This window comes from Chrysochloris asiatica, unplaced genomic scaffold (genome assembly GCF_000296735.1).
Source record: "Chrysochloris asiatica unplaced genomic scaffold, ChrAsi1.0 scaffold00219, whole genome shotgun sequence".
Taxonomy (NCBI): Eukaryota; Metazoa; Chordata; class Mammalia; order Afrosoricida; family Chrysochloridae; genus Chrysochloris; species Chrysochloris asiatica.
The window spans coordinates 3737813-3762961 of NW_006408737.1; the positions used below are offsets into that span (position 1 = coordinate 3737813).

The 25149-nt window shown below is 41.5% G+C and overlaps 1 protein-coding gene across 1 annotated transcript in view; it reads right to left on the reverse strand.

Annotated features, from left to right (window-relative positions):
* The window catches only part of MRVI1 (murine retrovirus integration site 1 homolog), a 190061-nt gene that overhangs the window by 100734 nt on the left and 64178 nt on the right, over nucleotides 1-25149 (reverse strand). Inside the window, 2 exon segments of the mRNA XM_006873009.1 lie at nucleotides 1731-1801; nucleotides 3602-3702. Of these exon segments, the coding sequence (XP_006873071.1) occupies nucleotides 1731-1801; nucleotides 3602-3702 (172 nt within the window).

The following is a 25149-nucleotide window of genomic DNA, read 5'->3' on the forward strand; positions in this document are numbered from 1 at the left end:
AGATGGATTGGCCAAGTGGCAGCATCGATGGACTCAAGCATGGTAACAGTAGTGAGGTTGGCCCGGGATCGGGCAGTGTTTCGTTCTGCTGTGCATAGGGTTGCTATGAGTCAGTATCGACTTGATGGCACCTAACAACAACAATAACTCCTAAACTTTTCTTGGGGGAAATCTATCTGAATTTCAATTGCAGTAGTTAGCAAGGAACTAATTCCAGCTACCTCACCCCCACTGTCAAGAGTGGGCACACTGAGTAGTGTTGGCCATCAACAAATTGGATCCCTTCAGCCATAGTGATTGGTTCAGGGATAGTCATGTGAGTCAAGCGAAGGTCAAGATTGGGGGTTTTGTGGTCTATATTAGGGAAATAAGAACATTCTTTCCACTAATGGGATATAAACCTTAAGTTGCTGGACGACATGTGTCACCATGTTTGAAGAGCTTATCCAAGAAGAAAGCTAACATGTAAAAAAGAAAACTTGTGAGAAGGAATGAAAAAATTACAAAAATCCAATCTGAGCACCGGGATCCAGCATTACCTGAAACCACAGCTCCTGGCTTTTCTTTAGTTTTGTATTTTTGGTGTAAGCTAATTGAGTTGGGTTTCTATCCTTTGAGAAAGTACTAACTCATACATATAGTAGGCTATTCAGTGACCGGCACAGTGCTTAGCTGTGGCTCTGCTACTCTGTCATGTTGTTTCTTCCATCTGTAATGTTTTTCCTCCCTCATATCTATCTGTCTAACTTTTTAAAGCACAACTCAAATATCCCCTACAGAACACATACTCAACCCTCCCTCTCCCCAAAAATCATTTGTCTCCTTTTTCCCTTAGTTTCCCCAGCACTTCTAGGAAGGCTCTTATAATACAGCATCCTGATAACATCTTTCCACTTCTCTGACTCCTTGCTGTTAAATGTCGTCAAATCAATTCTGATTCGTAGTGACCCTGTTACAGTTTCCAAGAAGCGGCTAGTGAGTTTGAACCACTGACCTTTCGGCCTAGTACTTACCCTATAGTGCCACACCAGGACTCCATTAGAGTCTATGAACTCCATGAAGATAGTGAATAAGCTGTATCATATCTATGGTCCCAGTGGCTGGTCTAGGGCCCACCCATTGCTGTCAAGTTGAGTCTGACTTATAACAACCTTATGGGACATAATAGAAGGGCATCATAGGGGTTCCAAGGCTGTAAATCTTTACAGAAGCAGACTGCCTCATTTTTTTCCTGCAGAGCAGCTGATGGGTTTGAACTGCTTTTGCTGAGTGCTTTAGTCATTGTGTCGGCAGTGACCTTTCTAAGGCCCCGAGGAAACATTTAGGGAATGAGTGAACCATTGGTCAGCCAGTCTTGTACTTGGCACACCATTGCCTGGATATGGGCCTTTAACTGACTCCATGGCACATAACCACCACCACCACTGGAGGCAGGAGGCTCTGTCACTGGAGCACCCTGAATTGAGCTTCACCAGTTGTCCTGTTTCATGTCTTTCTTTGACTCACTCATCTTGTTCTTCATGCCTTGTTCTCATCTTATTTGCCAAAAGAAATTGAAATTAGATACCATATGGTTCTGACCTCAAACACAGAAGAGCTAATCTACTTTACCCTGTTGGGCCTGCCTGCGGAGCAGGAAAGAGAGTAAACTCTGCCAGACCACTGTCTTTCTACTCAAATACATTTTCATCTTTGGCTGCAGAAATAAGACTAATGGGTTTAGTCCTCACCCACAGAAGTCAGTGAAGCTGTGGAAACCTTCAGGTGTCGGTGAGAAAGCCTCCTATGTGGACTGTGAACTCTGAAAGACAGAATAGAATCATTTTGGTGAAAAAAAAACTTTTTTAAAAGTTTAAAACTGGGAAATAAGGCAAAAAGACATCTGTATAGATTTCCAAGTTATACTTCATCTAAGGGCCATCTGAGTGTCAACATGGGAACCTGTTAGAAATACAAATTCTCAGGCCTAGTAGACAGTTGTGGCTCGGTGATGGAATTCTCTTCTTCCATGCTGGAGACCTGGGTTCAATTTCCAGCCAGGACACTTCAAACCCTGCCACCAACCACCTCCTCTGTCAGTGGAGGCTTGCATGTTGCTATGATGCTAAACAGGATTCAGCAGAGTTTATAGGCTACGACCTACTTCCAAACTCAGCCAGTAAAACCCTATGGCTAACAGCTGAAGAATATGCAGCCAGTCAGGGGACGGAGCAGGACTGGGCAGCACTCCATCCCATTGAAGACACCTAAACAACCCCAGACCTATTGAATCAGACACCTTGGTGGTGGGGCCCAGCAAGCTGGAATCAACAAGCCCTCCAGGTGATTCTGATGACAGGAGCGTTTGTAAACCACTGCTTGAAAGAGATGTAACTTGAATTTAGCCAGACAGATTACCCAATAAGCAAGGTTTGGGTTTCATCGTGACAAATATATGAAACTGTTCTCTACAGATTAGTAAGCACAAGTATGCCCATGCTTAGCTTGCTTCCTGGGTACTCTGTCCCTGTCAGGGATTGCAAATTTGAAAAGACACTTAGGTTTTGTAGGAAGGTGTTGTGGGATTGGGAGAGAGACAGATGCCAGCCATACCTAGAAACATAATCTTTGATGTGGTGAAAAAATGTGGAATTGTTCACTACAGATTAGTAAATAAGCACAAATTAGCCTGTGTTTACCTTGCTTACTGGGTAATCCAACACTGTTTGTTATTTACTATTTATTTGGACCTGGACTCTGAGTTAACTTCTAGCTTGTAAAAAACTCCTAAGATGTAAATGATGCTTGTCTGGTACAGAGCAGATGACTTCTGTGTGGAACAAAAGATAACCACCAAATTATAGTTTCATTGACCTATTTTATATTGAATTCAGCAATTTTATTTCAACATTCATTTCCTGACCACTGGTGATATGTACATAAACACTGATTGTATTCAACTGAAAGTTATGTTGGTTCTCTCACTAACAAAATAAATAAATCTTTGACTCATGCTCATTGTATGTTTGTATGAGAATATCATTTTAACTTTTTGAAAATTATACTTTGACAACTCTAGCTTAACTGATATTGTTTGTTGTTGAGTGCCACTGAGTCGATTCTGACTCATAGCGGTGCTGTATAGGGTTTCCAAGGAGCAGTTGGTGGGTTTGAACTGCTGGCCTTGTGGTTAGCAGTCCAGTGCTTATCCTAAGGGCCAAGTCACGTCTGTGATGCATAGTCTAGTGCTGCTAAAAACCTATGCAGTGACAACCCCATGCATGTCCTTCTAAGGGACATCTTCCCCACAGCCTCACTTTGACCAACATCCTTAAGATTTGTTTCCAAATATGTGGGAAACAACCCTACTATGCCTTTTGCTTTTCTTAAAGACCAACAGATAGAAAAGGACAAGTCCAGGAAATGAAAAATCGTTTTGGGGGAAAATTAATGAAAAAATTCTCTCTCCAATTTTGAAAACATGCTTGATTGTATTTTAATCAATAAAATGATACACAAAAGAAGAAAAGATTTATTTTAAAAAATATCTGGTTGTTTGACCATCATGTTCTAGAATATACTGTTTTTCACAGTGCAAAGATCAGGCACATGGGGCATGTACCTGTTGGCCAGGTTTTTGTCGGTATCTCCTTCTGGTGAACTCGCATCCCCAGTAAGGACAATTGCAGGTGGACTGCAAGAAATTCCTGCTGTGGGAGGGCCCTGGTGTTTGGAATAAAAACAGAGATAGAGTTAGCCAGCAGATGGTGAAAGCTCCCAGGGAAGGGTTGGAGATTGAGCATTTATTTCAGCATTTTGACACTCAGTGGTATATTGGTAAGGGGTTAAGTGCAGTTTATTTAGGTAATTCCTAAAACAACAAAAGATAGGTGCTTTCTTCTCATCCCCTAGCATGCTTAATGTGGTCCACTTTTCATGCACTAAAGCCAGCCATCCCTTTGCTCAAAGTCCTCACTAACAGTGCAGGAGAGGAATGGTACAGTGTCCTTAGACTGTGACCAGATCCGGTTGGTGGAGATAATGGAGACCAGGAGAGAGGGTGATGGCACCTATCCTTTCCTGATCCTGACAGTCCTACAGTTGTGTCATTCTGACATTTTCATAAAGGTGATTTGTGCAATGAAATGTAGTTTGTTTCTTTGTAAAATGATAAAATACACAGATTTATGGAATGAGAGCAAAGTTATTGTCCAGTCCTTAATTTCATACTTACTGAATTAATTATATTCAAAGTAATATACTATGTCTGTGATGGAGTCCTGGGTGGTACAAAATGTTTAAACATTTGGCTACAAACCAAAAGATTGCAGGTTCAAATATACCCAGAGATGCCTTTTAAGAAAGGCCTAGTGATCTACACCTGAAAGGTCACTGCCATTGGAAACCACATGGAACACAGCTTCACTCTGAAACACATGGGGTTTCAATGACTACTGGGTGTTGTTTTACAGTATTTGTGTTTATGAATTGATAGCGGAATTGCTATAATCATAAGCTGCTGAGGGCTGTGTGAATTGTAAAACCATATCGAGTATAATAAATAGTTGTTGAGAGAATAAACAAATTAATGGGAGAAACCAATATAGATTTTTTTCTTCACACAGTAAAATTCATTAAAATGCACCATAATGATGGGGAGGGAAATATATAAGAAAAGGGAAATTGGTAGAAGAATGATGAAGACAGAGAGAGGTATGCAAGGGATAAAGCGGTGGTGGTGGTGGTGGTAGTGGTGGTGATGTGCCGTGGAGTCGGTTCTGACTCATAGCAACCCTGCATAGGGTTTCCGAGGCTGCAAATCTTTACGGGTGCAGAAAGCCTCATCTTTCTTTTGCAGAACCACTGGTAGTTTCAAACTACTGACTTTGAAGTTAGCAGCTTGACTCGTAACCACTATATGCTACCAGTGCTCCTTATCAAGGGCTAAAGTAGATACAGGTAAATAGTGATACACAATCTTGAAACAACAGTGTTTTGTATGTAGATACATGCACAAAGACATATATGGGACATGTTGAATGGGTATGGGAGGAAGAATGGACTATATAAGATTTTGAAAGAAGCTATCTGTACATGGGTAACCGCAGGGAGGCAGTGGGACAACTGTTACATGGAGGGGACTGCACTCATTGAGATGAAACAGAGTGTATGACTTGTTGAATGTAAAACTGTTGATCTTGTCTGTAAACCACTCAATTCACAATAATAATAATATTTTTAAAAGCACCTTACATGTGCATTTTCACAAGTCTGTTGGACGGGGGTAAAGGGAATACAGAGTATCTTGCAGGTTCTTTTACCCACCTGCTACTGCAGTATTTTCATCTCAGAACTGTTTCCAGTTGCGTATGGAAAGCTCTCTGGGGATTACTGCATACAGCACTTGATCACTTTAGCATGGTAGCTTTCATTTCCCTTCTCCTCAGCCCTGGCCTCCTTTACTGACATGTGCTCCACTGTCTCCTGATGCTCCTGAGCATGCCACACCATTTCCCACTTTTGGTATGGCTTCGTGAAACTCCAGAGAAGTAGGTGCTGGTTATCCCCATTGCTGTTTTCTCTGAAGCCCCTGAGCATTCAGCGTTCTTACCTCCACCAGCCCTGTGTAGCCAGGACCTAGGTTATCAATGGACAGCAGACACAGAGCCTGAGCTGAGCCATCTTCTTGAGCTCTCCATGTGTAGGAGTCAGCTCCTTGCAAGGTGGGGAGGAACCTGTCTCCTTTTCACATTCTACTTTGTTAAGTGCTGCTTAGAAGTCTCTGAATTCCACAATTTTCAGTGAACCTAGCTCTTCCCATTTTCACTTACATCTCTTCCTTTTCTTGGCCTCCCACATAAGACATGTAAGTTGGCAGAGTCTCTGAGGTGGAGTCCAGCCAGGAAACATTGTGTTGCTTCTCTTACAGAAAGGGTGCTTTGTTTTTGGAAGCCTAAAGTCAGATCCCCCAAAAGATGTTCCTTGGGTCTGTGTTCTTACCCAGGACCTCTTTAACAGGAATGAACTACACTGGTTTGAGGGACAGAATTCAGAATCTCTAAGCACACAGAAGTAAAGTTTGATCAGAGACTGAGTAGGAGGAGTTGGAACCAGTATTGCCTACTAGAAGAGTTGAGTGGACATGAACTCAAATTTTGCTCATCAGCTACTATTTCTGTGTCCTTGGGCAAGTTAGTTAACCTCTCTGTGCCTACAGAAAAAAAAAAAATCTAATCCACAAGGTTGGTGTGAAGATTAGAAATAGTGTTAGCAAAGCACCTAATTCAGAACATATTTTCAATAAGTGTTTATATTACTTCCATGCTATTTTTATCTCATTGAACAAGCATTTCTTAAGCAAGTATCCACCATGTACCAGAAAGAAATTGAAAAATAAAGCTAAGGTTTTCAAGGGCTCACAGTCCAGCAGGGATATAGGAGTCAGCCAAAAAGTATTGCCACTAGGGTTCAGTTCATACATGCACAGATTGATTCCAAACAAAATGATATGTTTAAACATATCTTTGCAGCTATTGGACATCTACAGACAAGTTCTCTCAATAATATACTTGTCTTAATCTTGTTAGAAGGAGCTCTGGTAGTGTAGTGGTTATGAATCGGCTGCGAACCTCAAGGTCAGCAGTTCGAAACTACCAACTGTTCCGTAGGAGAAAGATGAGGCTTTCTGCTCCTGTAAAGATTTATAGCCTAGGAAACCACGTACAGGGTCGTTATGGATCGGAACTGACTCCACGGCACATAACAACAACAGTCTTGTTAGAGTGTCTTCCATAAAAAAAAAAAAAAAAAAAGTCTAATCATGACACTGGCTTTCCAGGGAATCTACTGAACCTGTTAAGTTTAAAGCAAAGAGGTCAGCTCAGAAGGTTATGGCAACCATTTTTTGGGATTTCTATGGGAGAATTTTGATAGATTGTCTCCGAGGACACAGGACAATCATGGGTTGTAATGAAGAAGTTTTCAGAAAATGGAAAACTGCAGTGGTCAGAAAAGAGGCCAGGAAAGTTGTGTTGAGGATTTCTCCTCCCCCCACCTGTACCCCGCAACAATGCACCTGTTCATTCTTTAAGGATCACAAGTGCTGTCCGATAAGAATCTTGCTGAGAAAGCTTACTCCTTTTACTCCACACCCTGATTTGCTCCTTCAGACTTCTTTTTGTATCCCAAATTCAAAGAACATTTAAAAGGAACACAATTTGAGTCCCTCAAAGATGTCACAAGTGCCATTTGGAAATGGTGTAAATTAAAAAAAAGTACAGAATTCTCTGGGGGAAAAGATTATAGAAATGTAAACACTGCCTTCAAAAATGTACAGACCTACTTTTCGACCGGTGCCGCCATCTTGCAGTAATCCCCCAAGATGACGAACACAAAGGGAAAGAGGCGGAGTACCCGCTATATGTTCTCTAGGCCTTTCAGAAAGCATGGGGTCATTCCTTTGGCCACATACATGCAAATCTACAAGAAAGGCGATATTGTGGACATCAAGGGAATGGGCACAGTTCAAAAAGGCATGCCCCACAAATGTTACCACGGCAAAATTGGAAGAATCTACAATGTGACCCAGCACGCTGTCGGCATTGTTGTGAACAAGCAAGTCAAGGGTAAGATTCTTGCCAAGAGAATTAATGTGAGCATTGAGCATATTAAGCGCTCTAAGAGCAGAGACAGCTTCCTGAAGCGAGTGAAGGAAAATGATAAGAAAAAGAAGGAAGCCAAAGAGAAAGGGCCTGGGTTCAGCTAAAGCACCAGCCTGTTCCCCTCAAAGAGGCGCACTTTGTGAGAACCAATGGAAAGGAGCCTGAGCTGCTAGAACCGATTCCCTATGAATTCATGGCCTAACCGGAGTGAAATAAAGATGGCTGCTGAGGTGTACAAATGTGTGGAGGTGTTATGTGTGTGTCCCCTCCTCCACCCCAAATACATAGTATTTAAAGCACATTGTGTTCCCCAGTTTGCTTGATAATAAATGCTTTTACTGTTGAAAAAAAAAAAAAAAAAGTGTACAGGCCTAGATGGAGGACACGTAGAGAAACATTGACTTTACATTTTTATATTTTTGTTTAACGAAGATTTCTATTATTTCACAGCAATGAATTTTGACTTACCCTTGTAAATATAAGGGATAGGCCACATTCTGTGAGACTCAGAAAAAACAAAATTCTCTAGGTAGGGGAGTTAAAAAACCTTTATAGAGGAAGGGACAATTGGGCTAGTTTTTAAAGGATGATTAGAAGCTGGAAGAACAAAGAACTAGGAGAGAAATTATGGGCAAAGGGCACAGCCTAGAAAGGGACATAATATGGCGTTGGGAGATATCAATGTAGCTGAAGCATGTCATAAAAAAGGGGCTGGTATTCGAAACTACCAGCTGTTCCATGGGAGAAAGATGAGGCTTTCTGCTCCCATAAAGATTTACAGCCTCGGAAACTATGAGTCGGAACCGACTCCATGGCACATCACAACAGCAACAACATACAGGCAAAGATAAAGGCAGAATAAGAAATCAAGACATTTTCTAAAGAACCTTGAATGTTACTTCAGTGAGTCTGTCCATTATTATGTTGGAGATAGGGAATACTGACTGTCCAAAATAAGTTGACTGCCCAAAGAGAATACAGAAAAGCTGACAGATAATCTAGCCATGAATCAACATGACTCATATTAGCTGATATAATGGTAAAGGCTCAGTTATTAAAGAATCCATCTTCCCCTATAGTAATTTGGAACTCTGTCACTCTTCATGTGAACATCCATAGTTGACCAAGGTAGAGTGAAAGGGAATCCATGATGATTCAACTAGAATAGACTGATCTGTCCTTACAGCCCCCCGAGCTGCAGTCCCCCCAGGAACATAGATGAACTTTCTTTTCAGGGCTCATCCTGGAAGTTTCACCAAAAGAAACAACTCATTCTGTGGATGGTATCTTGATGGTCTGATGATGTCTTGATGGCCACCGTGTTTTGTCCTCTTGTCACATTGTCCCTCAGTTCCCATAAAATAGTCAAAGGCTTGCTCTGTCTTAGAAGAAAGTGTGATAATAAAGTGAAATGATGAATGTGCATCATTTTGATATGTGTCATATGGTTTACAAATACCCATTAATCCAGGCTGCTATTAAAATGAGGGTGGTTCTGTTCTAAATAACTCAGTTCTGACCATCCTTTGTCCAGCAGGCTTCCCTGATGGAGGCCAGATAAGCATCAGAGAGGCTGAGAGCTTCCAAGGTACCAAGAGGAAAGCAGGGTCTTGGATCATGGTCTGGAGAAAAGGAGCCAGGAAAGCTTCTGAGATCAAAAAGGTGAAGCAGTGTGCCAAATGGCAGGTGGTGGGATGGGAGTGGGAATGAGCAGAGCTGGCAACAGGTATGAAGCCAAATAGGAGGGTTAAAAAAGAGGGAAGAATAGGAGAATCTTATACTATATTAATTCTGTGAACAAGGAGGGTTAAAGTTTTTTCAGTGGCTCCTTATCACATCAATAGGTTTTCTTGACCAATTAATAGGTCTCTTAAATTTCAAGTAATAAGCGTCCCCTATAGTCTATTCTGTTGACTTCAGAGAACACAAATTAAGGACCTATAGGCCTGTCTGGGAGTCCTAGTGTGGTGCTGTGCGTTAATGTGCTGGACTGCAATGTTGATTTGAACCGCAAGATCAGTGGTTCAAGCTCATCATTCGCTCCTGGGAAACGCTATACAGGGTCGCTATGAGTTGGAACAGACTTGACAGCAGTTAACAACAACAGGCCTGTTTGAGAGCACTGGTGTGGCACTGTAGGATAAGTACTGGATTGATAACTGCAAGGTCAGCAGTTCAAACCCACCAGCTGCTCTTGAAAACCCACCACAGAGTGGTTATGAATTGGAATTGACTTGATAGCACACAACAATAACAACAGGGCTGTTTGAAAGGTGGTTTGTGGTGCAGTGATTAAGTACTCGGCTCCTAACTGAAAGGTCTGTGGTTCAAACCCACCAGCTGCTCCACAGGAGAAAAAGATGTAATCGTCTGCTTCCATAGATAATAATCTTGGAGTGTGGGAGGGAGAGTGGGAGCTTACCCACAAATAGAGAGAGGTTTGACAGAGGATATTTGTACATGGGTATTTACCTTGCTGCAAGCATATCCATGAATGTAGTGGAACATACAGGAGCAAAATGATGAAAACATCGTAGACATTACCAAACATCTTGAGGGAATGAATCTCTAGGCCAGAATCATAGTCTCAGGGGACACCTTGGTCAACTGGCATAAACAATCCACAAACACAGTGTTCTAGATCCTAATTTGGTGAGTAGAGACTGGGGTTTTAAACACTCATGTGCAGCCATCTAAAATGAAACCTTTGGTCTCTCCCTATGCTAAGGAAAGTTGAAGACACTTGGAATGTAAGCTTCCACGATCCTGAGACCAGAACTAGTGACCCTATAGAGGGTCACTATGAGTTAGAACCAATCTAATAGCACTTAACAACAACGGCAACAACAGTCAGTGTAAACTGGCCTGCGTTAATCATTTATGACAAAGGCGAACAGAACAGATCTCAGCAATGCCTTCTAATTAGTGAAATGAGATTGGAAGTGGGCTGGAAGTCCCCCTCAATCCTCACCAGGTAGTACCCAGGGCTAATGCCCTCATGATTGACACCTGTGAAGCACTGGAGCTGCTACTGATGCAGGTGTTTTGTCTCAAAGCTCCTTTGAGCTGCTTGCCATGCATGGGCTGCAGGCCTCCTCATTTGGAGGAGAGGCACTCACACACAAAGGCTCAAACATGTTATGAATAGCATGTGCCAGGCATGTAACCATGGACACGTACAATCCCAAATTAGATAAAAACCTAGAGTCAGGAAGCAAATAGGGTAAAAATGTCTAATCCTTCAATAGAATGTTCTGGAATTGTCATTCTCTCATCCCACTGTATGCAAATTATACAAATTATACAAGTAATAAAATCAAAGTGCTCTTTCTCTAAGCAGCACACATAGACTGGTTGAGCAAGCTCTGAGCAGCTTTTCCCAGTTTTCTGAAAATGTGCTTTTGTGGGAAACATTCATGTCTTATGTGGGCTGTTTTTCACTTTAACTGGAACTGGGGAGAGACCTACCCAGTAGAAAATGTGGAAAGATTCCAGAGGCCCTCTGGGGTGATTTCTGCCAGATTTTAATGCGGTATAAATACCTATTCCTGCTCTCTGAGCTGTCACACAGAAGGCAGAACTCCAAAAAGGCTGGCCAGGCAACATGTACAAACGTAGGGACTTCAGGAGGAACTGGAGTCAAAATTGTTCATTACAGTCGCTACTTACTAGCTGTGTGACCCTGGCAAGTTACCTCACTACTCTGTTTCTCAGTTACCTCCTCTATAAAATAGGGGTATTGTAATATTTAACTCACAGGGTTGTTAAAAGAATAAATGGGTTGGTATGAAAACAGGGCTGCCAGATAAAATACAAGATAGTCACATATATTTTAATAATATTATTCAAACACATAGTACATAGACACATGACCTCATTTTATTGTGCTTCACAGATAATGCATTTTTTTTACAAATGGAAGGTGTTAGCAACTCTGTATCAAGCAAATCTATTGGCGTGTTTTTCCAACAGCCTGTGCTGTGTGTCACATTTTGGTCATTTTCATTATAGTTTAAAATTTTCATAATGTTATTGCACACTTAATAGACTGTAATATACTAAAACTTAATTTTACAGGCACTGGGAAACCAAAACATTTGTGTGACTCACTTGAAGCACTAGTTGTTTTTTGCAGTGGTCTGAAACCAAACCCTCATTATCTCCAAGATATGGCTGTACTTGCATTTTCCTTTGTTAGAACTGGCAACTCTGCATGAAAAGTTCATGGAACAGTATCTGGTACCTGGTAAATGTTCATAAAAGGCTAGATGCTGTATTTCATTATCTTTGATGCTGAGTTGATTACTTTGGAATTTGGTTTTGAGGAATTGTTGTGCTTAGTTTTAGGTCTAATAAACTATTTAGATTAGGAGGGCTTATCCCTCCTGGTCAGGGAGCCACTGAGCTCCTCCTTGGGGCGTCGGGCCAAACAAGCCCAAGTGACTACCAGAGAAACCCAAGACTGGCCTTTACCTGGCATCTCTCCCTCTCTCAAGTCTTAATGTCCTTGGTGGTGACAAGCATCTAACTCTGAACCTTGCTGGGTTACAGACACAAGAGATAAGGAAACAAACATTGGTAAAGTGACATTCACTCAGGCCTGCTGTGTGCAAGTTCCTGTTCTAACATTTTCTCATTTAACTCTCACAGCAGTACTGTGACTGGACCTCAGGATACACATGTGCAAATTCGGGGTGATAATACCTGCCAACCTGGTCGAATCATGAAAAGGAACTGTGAAGATAAGGTGAAGTTTTTGAGCGTAGAGAAAATGATTGCTTATTTCTTTTTCCATTTTAATCGCCACTTGGTTTCATTATTGAAAACAGGGATTTACCCGAAGCTTTGTGGCTTGTAAGTATAGTATACTCTTTCATACTAGTTAATACACCAGGCCTGTTAACTTTCACAAACTGCGTCCTTCCCACCATATCACACCGTGTTTGTCTTCAGTCTCATCCTAAGCACCTGACTCACCTCTCGTTTTCCTCCCTCAGAATTTCTTTTCTCTAGGACCAGGAAGGCCCCAACCAGCATGTGACTGAATACACAGCTGGTGGAAAGACAGCAAGAGCAGAGCATGTCCTTGGCACCCCCTCACCCTTCCAAGGACCCAGTCGGCAGAGATCGATTTCCCTCCCTTGGGGTCGGCTAAGCCAGGTGGAGCTGGGCCAGATCCTGGCAGGCTACTCTTTAATAAGTCAGCAGGTCACATTTTGTTCTCCTTAAATAAATCTTATAGAAACATCTAAATGTTTATTTCACTCATAAATTCCCAGGAATGCACAATGGTTTCTTAACCGCCTGGGTCCAGGGATAAATATAGGCTTGTGTCATAGATGGGAATATTAGCTTCCTTTCCCCAATGTCATGTGAGTAGGCCTGGTCTAAGAAACTCGAAAGAGCAGCAATAGCCCCAGCCTGCGCCTCAGCAGGAGTGGGGAGTTGAACTCCTGTAGATAGATGGACCCTGGAAGGCAGCCTGGGGAGAGGAGGATCTTTCCAAAAGGCAGCTGGGGTGGTGAGAGCATGGGCTCTGAAGGTTTGGGCCAAAGTCCTACTCTGTGACCTTAGGCAAGAAACTTAATTTTCCTGAGTTTCATCTTCATGTCTATTAGAACATCTAGAACAGGAACGCTAATGATCTCCATTTTTCAGGGTTGTTTCGAGAAAATCACCCTTAAACAAAATAAACAGATAGTAATGATGATGCCATTGATGGTGGTGCGTTGAGGACTGTTGTGCCTGCATCCCCAGATCCCTCTGTTAAGGCCAACAGGACAGACAGTGACTGAGAGGGGCCCTGGCCACAAAGAGGAGGCACAACTCTTATAAAGGATAAAAGCACTCTTTACAGATTTTTGAGAAAATGATTATTTCAGAGGCAGGGCCTAGGAAAACGAGAGAATAGAAGTGCCACTGCTGAGGTTTGCTGGATGTAGGAGGCCTGCCATCAAGGATCAGCTCCTTGAAGGCTCCCTAGTGTTCACCCAGTGGAGGCTCCTGTGCACCGTTAGCCTGCTTGCCCTGACTCTGGTGGACCCTGTTGGCTGTCATTGTCCACTCTATTTCTGCAATATAGGAATTAATAACCCCTAGATTACCTTGCCTTCTTCATTGCTGTTACTACTGACATGTGAACAGACTTCAAGTGTGTGCAAATACAGTAATCTTATTCTGCACAATGTATCACCTATCCATCTAGCCATCTAGCCATCTATTGATCATGATCTTCAAGGCCCCTTTTCTCCTTCTCTTCTTAACATGTCTCCTACCTCCATTTCTTCCTTCAATCTAGCCTTTTAAACATTCACATAAGCTATCAAGGAGTCCTAGTGTAGAGCTGTAGGATAAGCATTGGACTGCTAACCACAAGATCAGTGGTTCAAACCTACCAGCCACTCCTCAGAAACCCTATACAGGGTCACTATGAGTCAGAACCAACTTGACTGCACTTAACAACAACAACAACAACAACTCCTCAGAGACTCAATTTCTTCACTTGTAAAATAAAGATGATTATCTTACTACAGAGGGATATTACCAGAGACATATGAGACCATGTAGCATGTGCTCAATAGGTGTCTCCAATATTTTCTACACCAGATCTCAGTGTATTTGAAGACATTTATTTGATGGTTTCAATTGTGGCTATTCTTGCAAAGGGTATGATAAGATAGATGGAAGTAAGCTCAGAGACTACATATTCAAAGTCTTCATTTGGAACCCTCAAAAGTAAAGCCAAGTATATGATGATCAGAATGTAATTACTGGTCTCAGTTGTCTTATCTGTTAAACAGAAAAATAATCATACCTGCCTCCTAAAGTTGTTGTGAAGTTATTTATGTATATGGTCCTTAAGTACACAGGAATCATGTTATTGCTAGGTGACATCAGTTGGTACCAACTCACAGCAACCCTATGCACAACAGAACTAAACACTACCCAGTCCTGCACCAACCTCACAAGCATTTCTATGCTTGAGCCCATTGCTGCTGCCACTGCCAACCCAGCTCTTTGGTGGTCTTTTCTCTTTTTTGCTGACCCTCCACTTTACCAAGCATGATGTCCTTCTCCAGGGACTGGTCCCTCCTGATAATATGTCTGAAGTATGAGAGACAAAGTCTGGTCATCCTGGTTTCTAAGGAGCATTCTGGCTGTACTTCCAACACAGATTTGTTTGTTCTTTTGGCAGTCAATGGTACTTTTAATATTCGCCTTCAATACCATAACTCAACTGCATCAATTATTCTACAGTCTTCTTTATTCATTGTCCAACTTTCACATGCATGTGAGAATATTGAAAACACCATGACTTGGGTCAGGCACACCTTAGGCCTTAAACTGACATCTTTGCTCTTGAACACTTAAAAAAGGTCCTGTGCAGATTTGCCTAATGCACTGCATCATTTGATTTCTTGATTGCTGCTTCCATGAGTGTTGATGGTTGATCCAAGGAAAATGAAGTCTTTGACAACTTCAGTCTTTTCTCCACTTATTTTGTTGAATTTTATGGTCCAGTGGTGAGGATTTGTATTTTCTTTATATTGAAATGCAACCCATACCGAAGGTTGTGGTCTTTGATCTTCATCAATAAGTATTTTAAGTCTTCTTCGCTTTCAGCAAGCAAGGCTGTATTATCTTCATATAACTAGTTGTTAATGAGTGGTCCTCCAATCTTAATGCCACATTCTTCTTCAAATAGTCCAGCTGATTAAATAAGTATGGTGAAAGAATGTAATCTTGGTGCATACCTTTCTTAATTTTGAACTATTCGGTGTTCCCTTGTTCTAATAGAACAATTGCCTGTGTACAGGTTCCTCATGAGCACAGTTAAGTGTTCCAAAATACACATTCTCAGCAATGTCGTCCATAGCTTGTTATGATCCACACAATCAAAAGACTTTGCTTAGTCAATAAAGCACAGGTAAACATCTTTCTGGGATTCCCTGCTTTCAGCCATGATCCATCTAATGTCAGCAATGCTATCCCTCATTCCAAGTCCTCATCTGAATCCAGCTTGAACCACCAGTAGTTCCCTGTCAATGCATAGTTGCAGTCATTTTCAAATTATTTTTAGCTATTTAATTGCATGCAGTATTAATAATATTGTACTATAATTTCTGCATTCCATTGGGTCAACTCTCTTAGGAATGGGTACAAATATGGACCTCTTCCAATAAATTGTCTAGGTAGCTATCTTCCAAATTTCTCGGCACAGATGAGTGAGTGCCTCCAAGGTTGCATCAGCTTGTTTAAAAGATTTGTATCAATTCCTGGAGCCTTGTCCTTTACTAATGCCTTCAGTGTACCTTGGACTTTTTCCCTCGGTACCATTGGTTCTTGATCATATGCTATCTATTGAAATTCTTGAACATCAACAATTTCCTTTTGGTAAAGTGATTCTGTGTATTCCTTTCATCTTCTTTTGATGCTTTCTGCATCAATCAATATTTTCCCCATGCAATCCTTCAATATTTTAAGTTGAGGCTTGAATTTTGTTTTCAGTTCCCTCAGCTTGAGAAATGCTGAGCCTGTGCTTTCCTTTTGGTTTTCTAGCTTCTGTTCTTTGCACATTTTATTATATGAGGATGAGTCAAAAGTTATCCACACTCTGGCCATATAATTTATTTTAATCAATGTTTAGAAAGGACAACTACATCATTTTTTGACATAATATCCTTGCTTTTCAATACACTCTGTCTATCTGTCAACAAGTATTTTTGTTCCCTTATTAAAATATGTTTTAGGCTGAGCTTTGAGCCACAAATGCACCACTTCTTCATCAGAGGTGGCTCTTTGTCCTCAAAGGGCCCCTTTCAGGGGACCAAACAGGTGAAAATCCGAATGAGCAAGATCTGAACTATAGGGAGGATGCTTTAATACCTTAAAATGAAGTTTTTGCAGAGTGTCAATAGTGTGGGCAGAGGTGGGTGGACATACATTGTCATGCAAGATCACAATGCCCTTGGATAATAGTCTTCTGTGTGTAATCCAAACTTTTGGCTTCAGCTCTTCAGTGAGTATCTCATTGTAACAAGCACTGTTGATTGTGTTCCAATACTGACCCTTGAGAATCCCAGAAAACTATAAGTATCAATTTTCCAGCTGATGGTTAACTTTTGAACTTTTTCTAGGTCGATGATTGAGCATGCTCCCATTCCATACTCTGCCATTTACTCTCAAGCTCATAGTGATAAATCCATGTCTCATCACCAATAATGATTTTTTTAAAGAAACTTTTACATTCCTTCTATTATCAGTACAAATTTTATTTGCAGATGTCTGTACACTTCTTTTATGCTCATCTGTGTGTTATTTCACCCATCTCACACAAACTTTTTGAAAGCAAAGTCCGTCATGGATTATTGCACAGGCAGAGCCATGGCTGATTTGCAAATGATTTGCCACATAATCCACTGTCACTCATCTATTTGAAAGAATCATTTCATGTGCATGTTTGATGTTGTCATTAGCCATGTATGTGGAGGGAGGGTTCAATATAGCCTGAGTATAGATAATTTTTTACTTAACCTCGTAATATTTGACTTTGTCTCCTTGAGCTGCCCCTTGAAATTTTCTACTCAGCTCTTTTACCAACTCATTTCTTTCACTTGCCTTAGCCATTCCTATGCTGCAGAGCAAATTTTAGAGACTCTTCTGACATCCATTTTGATCTTTTTCTTCTTTCTTGTCTTCTCAATGACCTGTTGCTTTCTTTTTGTATGATGTTCTTGATGTCATCCCACAACTATTCTGGTCTTTGGTCATTAGTGTCTAATATATCAAAAATGTTCTTGAGATGATCTCTAAATTCAGGTGGGATATGTTCAAGGCCACATTTTGGTTCTCGTGGACTTGTTTAAATTTTCTTCAGCTTCAATCTGAACTTGCCTATGAACAACTGATGGTCTGCTTCACAGTCAGCCCCTGGCCTATTTTATATGATTATATCAAGTTTTTCACTGTCTCTTTCCACAGGAGTTATCAATTTGATTTCTGTGTGTTCTATCAGGTGAGGTCCATGTGTATAGTAATCTTTTAAGTTGTTCAAAAATAGTACTTGCAAAGAAGAAGTCATTGGTCCTTTCCAGAGTGTTTTGGTGTACATAAAAAAAACAAAACAAAACAAAAAAAAAACCATAGGGAATAGAAGAATAGAAGCAAATACTGTTGAATGATGATGTGTGGAGGGGATTGTAATCATTACAGTGAAAAAAATACAATAGGATGAGTGCAAAACTTATGTTCTACCATGTAAACCATCACTCAATTCACAATAAAAACTTAAAAATAAAAAAAAAGAAAGTCATTGGTCTTGCAAAATTCTATCATGCAAAAAGATGTATGATACTGAGAACAAGTGCAAACTGCTAAAATTTGACAAACTAGACTTTTGCTTATAAATGCAGTGACTTAAAATTACAATCAGAATGGAAGAATTCCTCATACCAAGGAACAGCCAATTTAGACATTGGCTATCAAAAATAGTGGGGGAGGTCTACAAAGGCATGAAGTGACTGGCTTATAAGCTTTCATGAGGTTGTTTAGTTACAGAATGAGGGGGTGATAAAAAGAGAGTCATTGAGAGCAGAATAGATAACAAAACAAGATCCTTCAACACACTGTTTACAAGAGACATATAAAAAAGATGGAAACAACCTAAATACCTATCAATAGGATAATGGCTAAACTTTGGTACTTACACAAAATGGAATACTAAAAACGTTGAATAATGATGAATCTGTGAAACATCTCACAACATGGTTTGAACCTGGTGAACATTATGCTGAGTGGAACTGGTCAATCACAAAAGGCCAAATATTGTGTGAGACCAATGTTGGAAAACAAAATTTTTTTAAGGTTTTCTTGATAAACAATCTGTGATGGTTAAGTGGTGGGAGGGATTAGCCACAGGCTACAGGGTAGACACATGTTAACATAGGTGACAGGGCAGGCAATATATAACAAGAGAAAGGTTAGCCGAGGAAAGATGAAGGTAGTAGAAGACACAGGGAGGAATGTAATAAATGAATAGAGGTAAATACTGTTAACTGTTGGTACGTGGAGGGAATTGCAACCATGTAATGAAGCAAAGTATATGAGCTGTTGAATGTAAAACTGATAATCTGCTTGTAAACCTTCACTCAATGCACAATAAAAAGTTGAAAAAAAAATTCTAGCATGTGACCTCCAGCATCGTTTCTATTTTCCAATGACTGATCCTTATTCTTTGTTTCCAACCTTTGCATTCGAATCACCAGTAATTATCAATACATTTTGATTGTATGTTTGATCAATTTCTGACGAAGAAAATGGTAAAATTCTTCAATTTCATCATCAATGACTTTAGTTGGTGCGTAAAATTGCATAATAGTTGCATGAATTGGTCTTCCTCGTAGTTAGTAATAATAGTTAAGTGCCATCGAGCTGGTTCCATGTTGTACTTCAAGATAAGTCTGAAATATTCTTTATGATGATGAATGCGATGACATTCCTCTTCCATTGGTCATTCTCAGCATAGTAAACAAATGTGATCATCAGATACAAAAAGGCCAATACCAGTCTGTTTTAGCTCGCTGATGCCTTGGATATATTGATGTTTATGCATTCCATTTCATTTTTGACAACTTCCATTTTTCCTACATTCAATGTTCTGATTATTAATGGATGTTTACAGCTGTTTCTCCTTATTTTGAGTTGTGTCCCATCAGCAAATAAAGATCCTGAAAGCCTTACTCCATGCATGTCATCACAGTTTATTCTACTTTGAGGAGGCAGCTCTTCCCCAATCATATTTTGAGTGCCTTCCAACCTAAGGGGCACGATATCTGACAATATTCTGGTGCTCTTCCTCATGTTTCAATATTTAGCATTCTGGTGTTAGCTGACAGTGTTCTACTGCTATTCACAAGATTTTCAGTGACTAAATACTCAGAAGTAGTCCATCTTTCCCTCTTCTGTGAGTTGGGGTAGGGAGGTGTCTTCACTCTAGATAGCCCTTGCCAACTTTCAAGTATTTTGCATACATTATCTATTTAGTATTCATCACAATCCTAGAGAAAATGGATTCTTTGGGCCCTAAGCCTTCTTCCACAGTGAGAGAGCACACACTTCTAAGTGGTCCGTAGCGCAATATAGACAGAAAACCCAATCTGCTGACAAATTAAAGGTAGGGCCTGAACAGCTAGGAGGAAGTAAAAGGGAGACAGAGGCCAGCAATCCTTCTCAAGCATGTGAAGCATATTAAACTTTACATATTCTTGGTGGCAGCACTAGATCTTTCCATTCCTGGTAGAGAAACTCATAGGGGAACACAGAACAAATCAGATCAGAGGGAATTGTCATTCAAATGTCAGTTCACCAGAATGTGATCATCATAAGAGCAGGCTTTGGCTGTTGCTGTTGTTGTTAAGTACCATTGACTTGGTTCTGACTTATAGTGAGACCCTGTATAGGGTATTCAAGGAGCAGCTGGTGAGTTTGAACTGCTGACCTTACAGTTCAAACCAACCTTGCAGTCCAGTGCATTATCCTGCAGTGTCACACCAGGGCTTTGATTAGAGCTCAGAAATATTTGTTGAATAAATGCAATTCAATTCCATATTTGTTGAATGGCTACTATATGCGTGTATATAGTTATCCTTTCCCTGCATAGTCAATCAAACTTCATCTTGATATAATGGGATATTTTCTGGATTAGAAAGAGAAATTAATTATTGTAATTCTATGCTGTTTCCTTTTAAAAGACTCGGAAACCCTATAAAGGATCTCTATGAGTCGAATCCAACTTAATAGCACTTAACAATAACCTGTTTCCTTGGCTGATGACTGAGAAACAGTGAAATCCAGGCCTTGCTACTTACTCATACATAATTTTGGACAAATAGTTAAATCCTCCCAAACCTCAGTTTATGGATCTGAAAAACAGGTATTGCCATCTCTACCGTATAGAGTTGGTATGAAGGTTAAGTGAGATAGCATGTAAGCCTAGAACACAGTCCTAAACCAAACCTCCTGCAATCAAGTCAATTCCAATTTATAGTGACTTTATAGGATGGACTAGAACTGCTCCTTTGAGTTTACCAGACAGTAAATCTTTATGGTAGCAGACAACTTCATCTTTCTCCCATGGAGTGGCTAGTGGGTTTGAACCATCAGCCTTGCTGTTAGCAAGCCAACCCTTAACTCACTATACCACCAAGACTTCAAGTTGTTGCTGTTAAGTGCCATTGAGTCACTTCTGACTCATAACGACCCTGTATAGGGTTTCTGAGGAGCAGCTGGTGAGCTTGAACCACCAACCTGTAGTTCAAACCAAACTTGTGGTCCAGCACATTAACCCCAGTGCCACACCAGGACTCTGAACACAGAACACAATAGGAGACCCATAAAGCTTTCCCTTCATAGGGATAAGAGAACTAGCTGCTCTAACCTCTAACCTCTGTTCTACCTATATCACAGTGGTGCTGGAGGATCAATTGCAATGACATATGTGGAAGCATTTTGTAAATCATTTTCTGCTGTGTTAAGGACCAAGCAAAGGAGCCCTCACAGTGTAGTGGGTTACAAGTTGAACTGCTAACCAAAAGGTCAGCAATTCAAATCAGCCAGTCTGCTCCCCAGGAGTAAGATGAGGCTTTCTGCTCTCATAAAGATTTACAGCCTCATTAACCCTATACAGAGTTTCTATTAGTCAAAATCCATTGGACTGCACACAACCACCACCACCATCAAAGAACAAGCAAATTACTATGAACAGAGTACTTTGCTTAATACTTTGCATATATGTTTTCAGGTTGCTGCCAGGTTTTAAATCTAGGTTCAACTACTTAGCTGTGTTATCTTGTGCATATTACTTTTCTCTTTTGTGCCTAAATTCCTCATGTATAAATGGGAATAATAATAGTACCCGCTTCACAAAGGCAAGGAACTCTGGTAGCATAGTGGTTGTGAGTTGGGCTGCTGATCTCACGGTCAGCAGTTCAAAACTACTAGCTGTTCTGTGGGAGAAAGATGAGGCTTTCTACTCCTGTAAAAATTTACAGCTTCAGAAACCCTATGCAGGGTCACCATGAGTCGGAATCGACTCCACAGCACACTACCACTTCACAAAGGCACTGTCAAAGTAAAATGATACAATGCATTCAGCAACCAAGCACAGAGGCTAGCACATGGTAAACACTCCATAAAGGTTAGAAGTTGTTGACTGTTATTACAGTAAACTCAGTTTATAGATGAGGGCGCTGGGGTAAGCTGATAACTTGCCAGGGTCACACTCTATGAACAAGAAGCATTTCCTACACCTTCCCAATCTCCCTGGCTGTTGGCTGTTTGGGAGCCCTGCTTGGTCACTCTCTGAAAGGACAGCAAGAGCAGGGCTGGCTCAGTTCACTGACGAAGGTGGTGAGTCAGGGTGGGTCTCTCACTATGATAACACAAACAGGAAGAGAATTTCAGATTTGTTATGATGGCAGCTACTATGGTCTCCAATTCTGGGCCAAAAAAGGAGGTGGTTGAGTGGCTTTGGCTTCATGGCCAGAGATTCCAGGGACTCCACAAGCATATCCCTTTCTGTTAGGGCCACACACAGAAAGAAGGCTGCTTCTCCAGATTTCATTCCAACCTCATCTCAGTTGCTTAAAAACTGGAAGTTGGGGAGATGCCACCAGTTAGTTGAATGCTGCAATGCTCTTAATTCAACAAAATACTGCTTAGACTTGCAGGGAACGTCCTACCCAAGGGCTGCATAAGCCTGCAAAATCCTGTAGGCTGGCCCTGCCAAGGCAACTGCAGTCAGGACTGAAAATTCAATAAATCTAGGAGGGTTTTGTCATAGCAACATAAACTTTTATTAAGTGATATTATAAATATACAAATGGCCCTTGGCAGAAAAAGTTTCCCACCCCTGGCTTAAAGGATCAAAAAGTCAACCACAAAGTAGAAGCTTGGTGAGACCTGGAATGAAAGTAGCTTGTGTGTATGGCCTAGACTAGGCATGGCACAGTGAACTGTGCCTCAAGGAGTTGGTACACATCAAATGGTGCTGTTTCTGCTGAGTGGCTGAAGGAAATAGAAAGGGGTTGCGTAGGATAGGCTCTAGGTAGCACAATGTTGTGGTAGGACGTGTAATGTGGAGCTTGGTTTACTGGCCCACGGTCTCATACACCTAATGGGGAAGCCGGAAGAAATGGCGCCACTGCTCCCAGAAGGGGCTTGGTAAGCTCCACTTCCACATGGTGTTGTGCTTTGGCGTTTACATGACAGTGAGTTCTGCAGCGGCCCAAGTTGGCCCTTCTGAGACAAGTAGCTTTGGGAGCACAGGAGAATATCCCTTTGGCCAGGCACCAGAGCTCATGCAGAAGGTTTAGTGTAAGATAGATGAGAAACCTGAGGTCCAGGGCCAGGCTAGGCTTGTCATTACAAGCTGCATAAACACAGAGGAACAGACTTAACTTCTCTGTGTCTCAATTTTCTCAGTTATGAAATGGGGAGGCTAATATTTACCTCCTACAGAGTTCTGCTGTGGCGCAGAAGAGTAATACACTGAATAGCAAGGCTGATTTCAACCAGAAGATCAGTGGAAATCCTCTACAGGGTTGCTAAGAGGCAGAACCAACTTGACAGCACTTAACAACAATAACAACAAGAAGGTTGATTAGAAGTTAACTGATGTAATAGAGTAGAACAGCATATGTTGTTGTTGTCATTGTTAAGTGCTGTTGAGTCTGTTCTGACTCATAGTGACCCTGCAGTGTTTCTATGGAGCAGCTGGTTGGTTTGAATAACCAACCTTGCAATTAGCAGTCTGTGCTTATCCTACAACACAAGCCAGGACTCTGAGTAACATGTTGTTGTTGTTGTTGTTAAGCACCATCGAGTCGATTCTGACCCATAGCGACCTTGTGTAGGGTTTACAAGGAGCAGTTGGTGAGCTTGAACTGCCGACCTTGCAGTTCAAATGGCTTTGTAGGTGCTGTATTAGTGCTATCTGTTGTTATTAAATGGCTCTGTGGGCAGTGGAGATGGATGGGGAGAAGGGGGTGGGCTGACTGTGGGGAATACTAGAGCAGTAGATGTAAAGTCTGCATATGAGCTCTCATACTGACCTGCTCCGGGGGCGCTCAGGAATCCTTAGGAACAGGAAGAGAGTGGTCCAGGCAGAAACTGCTGTCGTTGTTAAGTGCTCTCAAGGCAGTTCCAACTTACAGCACCTCTGTGTAGGGTTTCCGAGGAGCAGCTGGTGAGTTTACTTTGCAGGTCAAATCAACCTTACAGTTGAGTGCTGACCTTAAAGCGCCACACCAGGACTCCAGGCAGAAGTTAAAACAGGTGAAATGCGGGACTCCTGGTGTGGCTCTGTAGGATCAGCACTGGACGGCAAACCACAAAGTCGGCTGTTCAAACCCACCAGCTGTTCCCAGGAAACCCTCTACAGGGTTGCTATGAGTCAGAACCGACTTGATGGCACTTAACAACAGCAGCTAACATGAACCTTTTTACACCCTCAGGCTTGGAGGCTCATGTGAGGAGGCCATACTGTTCAATTATGTTCACTGGCTGTTGGTCACAACCCAGGAAATCACTGGTGTTATGGTCAGATTGCATCTGACCCCTAGGGTCAGGCAGAGGAAAGACTGGGTTTGTATGTGTCCCTAGGAGGGATTAGAGGAGGTTGAAAACTGTCATGGGAGCAAAGACTAAAGAAATTGGAAGAAAAGGGACTCTGAGAAGACCTAGAAATTTCCTTCCTGCATCTGAAGATTTCACCTCACTCCACACCACACCAGGAGTCCTGGTGTGGTGCTGCAAGTTAATGCGCTGGACTGCTAGGTCAGTTTAAACCACAAGGTTGGCGGTTCAAGCACCGGCCCCTCCTCAGAAACCCTATACAGGGTTGCTATGAGTCAGAACTGACTCGATGGCACTTAACAACAACAATAACAGAAGCTCTGGTAGCATAGTAGATCATGACTTAGGCTGCTAACCATAAGATCAGCAGTTCTAATCTACCAACTACTCCGCAGGAGCTAGATGAGGCTTTCTGCTCTTGTAAAGATTTACAGTATAGAAACCCTCTACACAACCACCATCACCACCACAGGCCATTGTGGAAGGCAGACTGAGGGAAAGTCACTGAGGAGGGAAATTCCAGTGTGACCAGTAAGCAGAGCTGACCAAAAGACTCCCTTATGAGGTGATGGGCTCCCAGTAGAGAGCTAGTCCTACAGATTCCCAAGACTCACCCAAGGAAATTCTGATTCAGTAGTAGGTCTAGGGTGGCTGAGAAATCTGGAGTTTAAAAAGTTCCTGAAATAGCCAGAAACATCATCATAGAAAGCTTGTAAGTCCCCCTTCTGCCTATAACTGATTGGAATACCTAAAATGGGGTTACAACGTGCCCAGTGAAGGAGGCTTCCTGTGGAGCCTCTGCAATACATAAGACTATAGGTGGAAGCTTGAACCACATCCAGATCTTCAGAGATGGGAAATTTTCACTTGAAAGGAC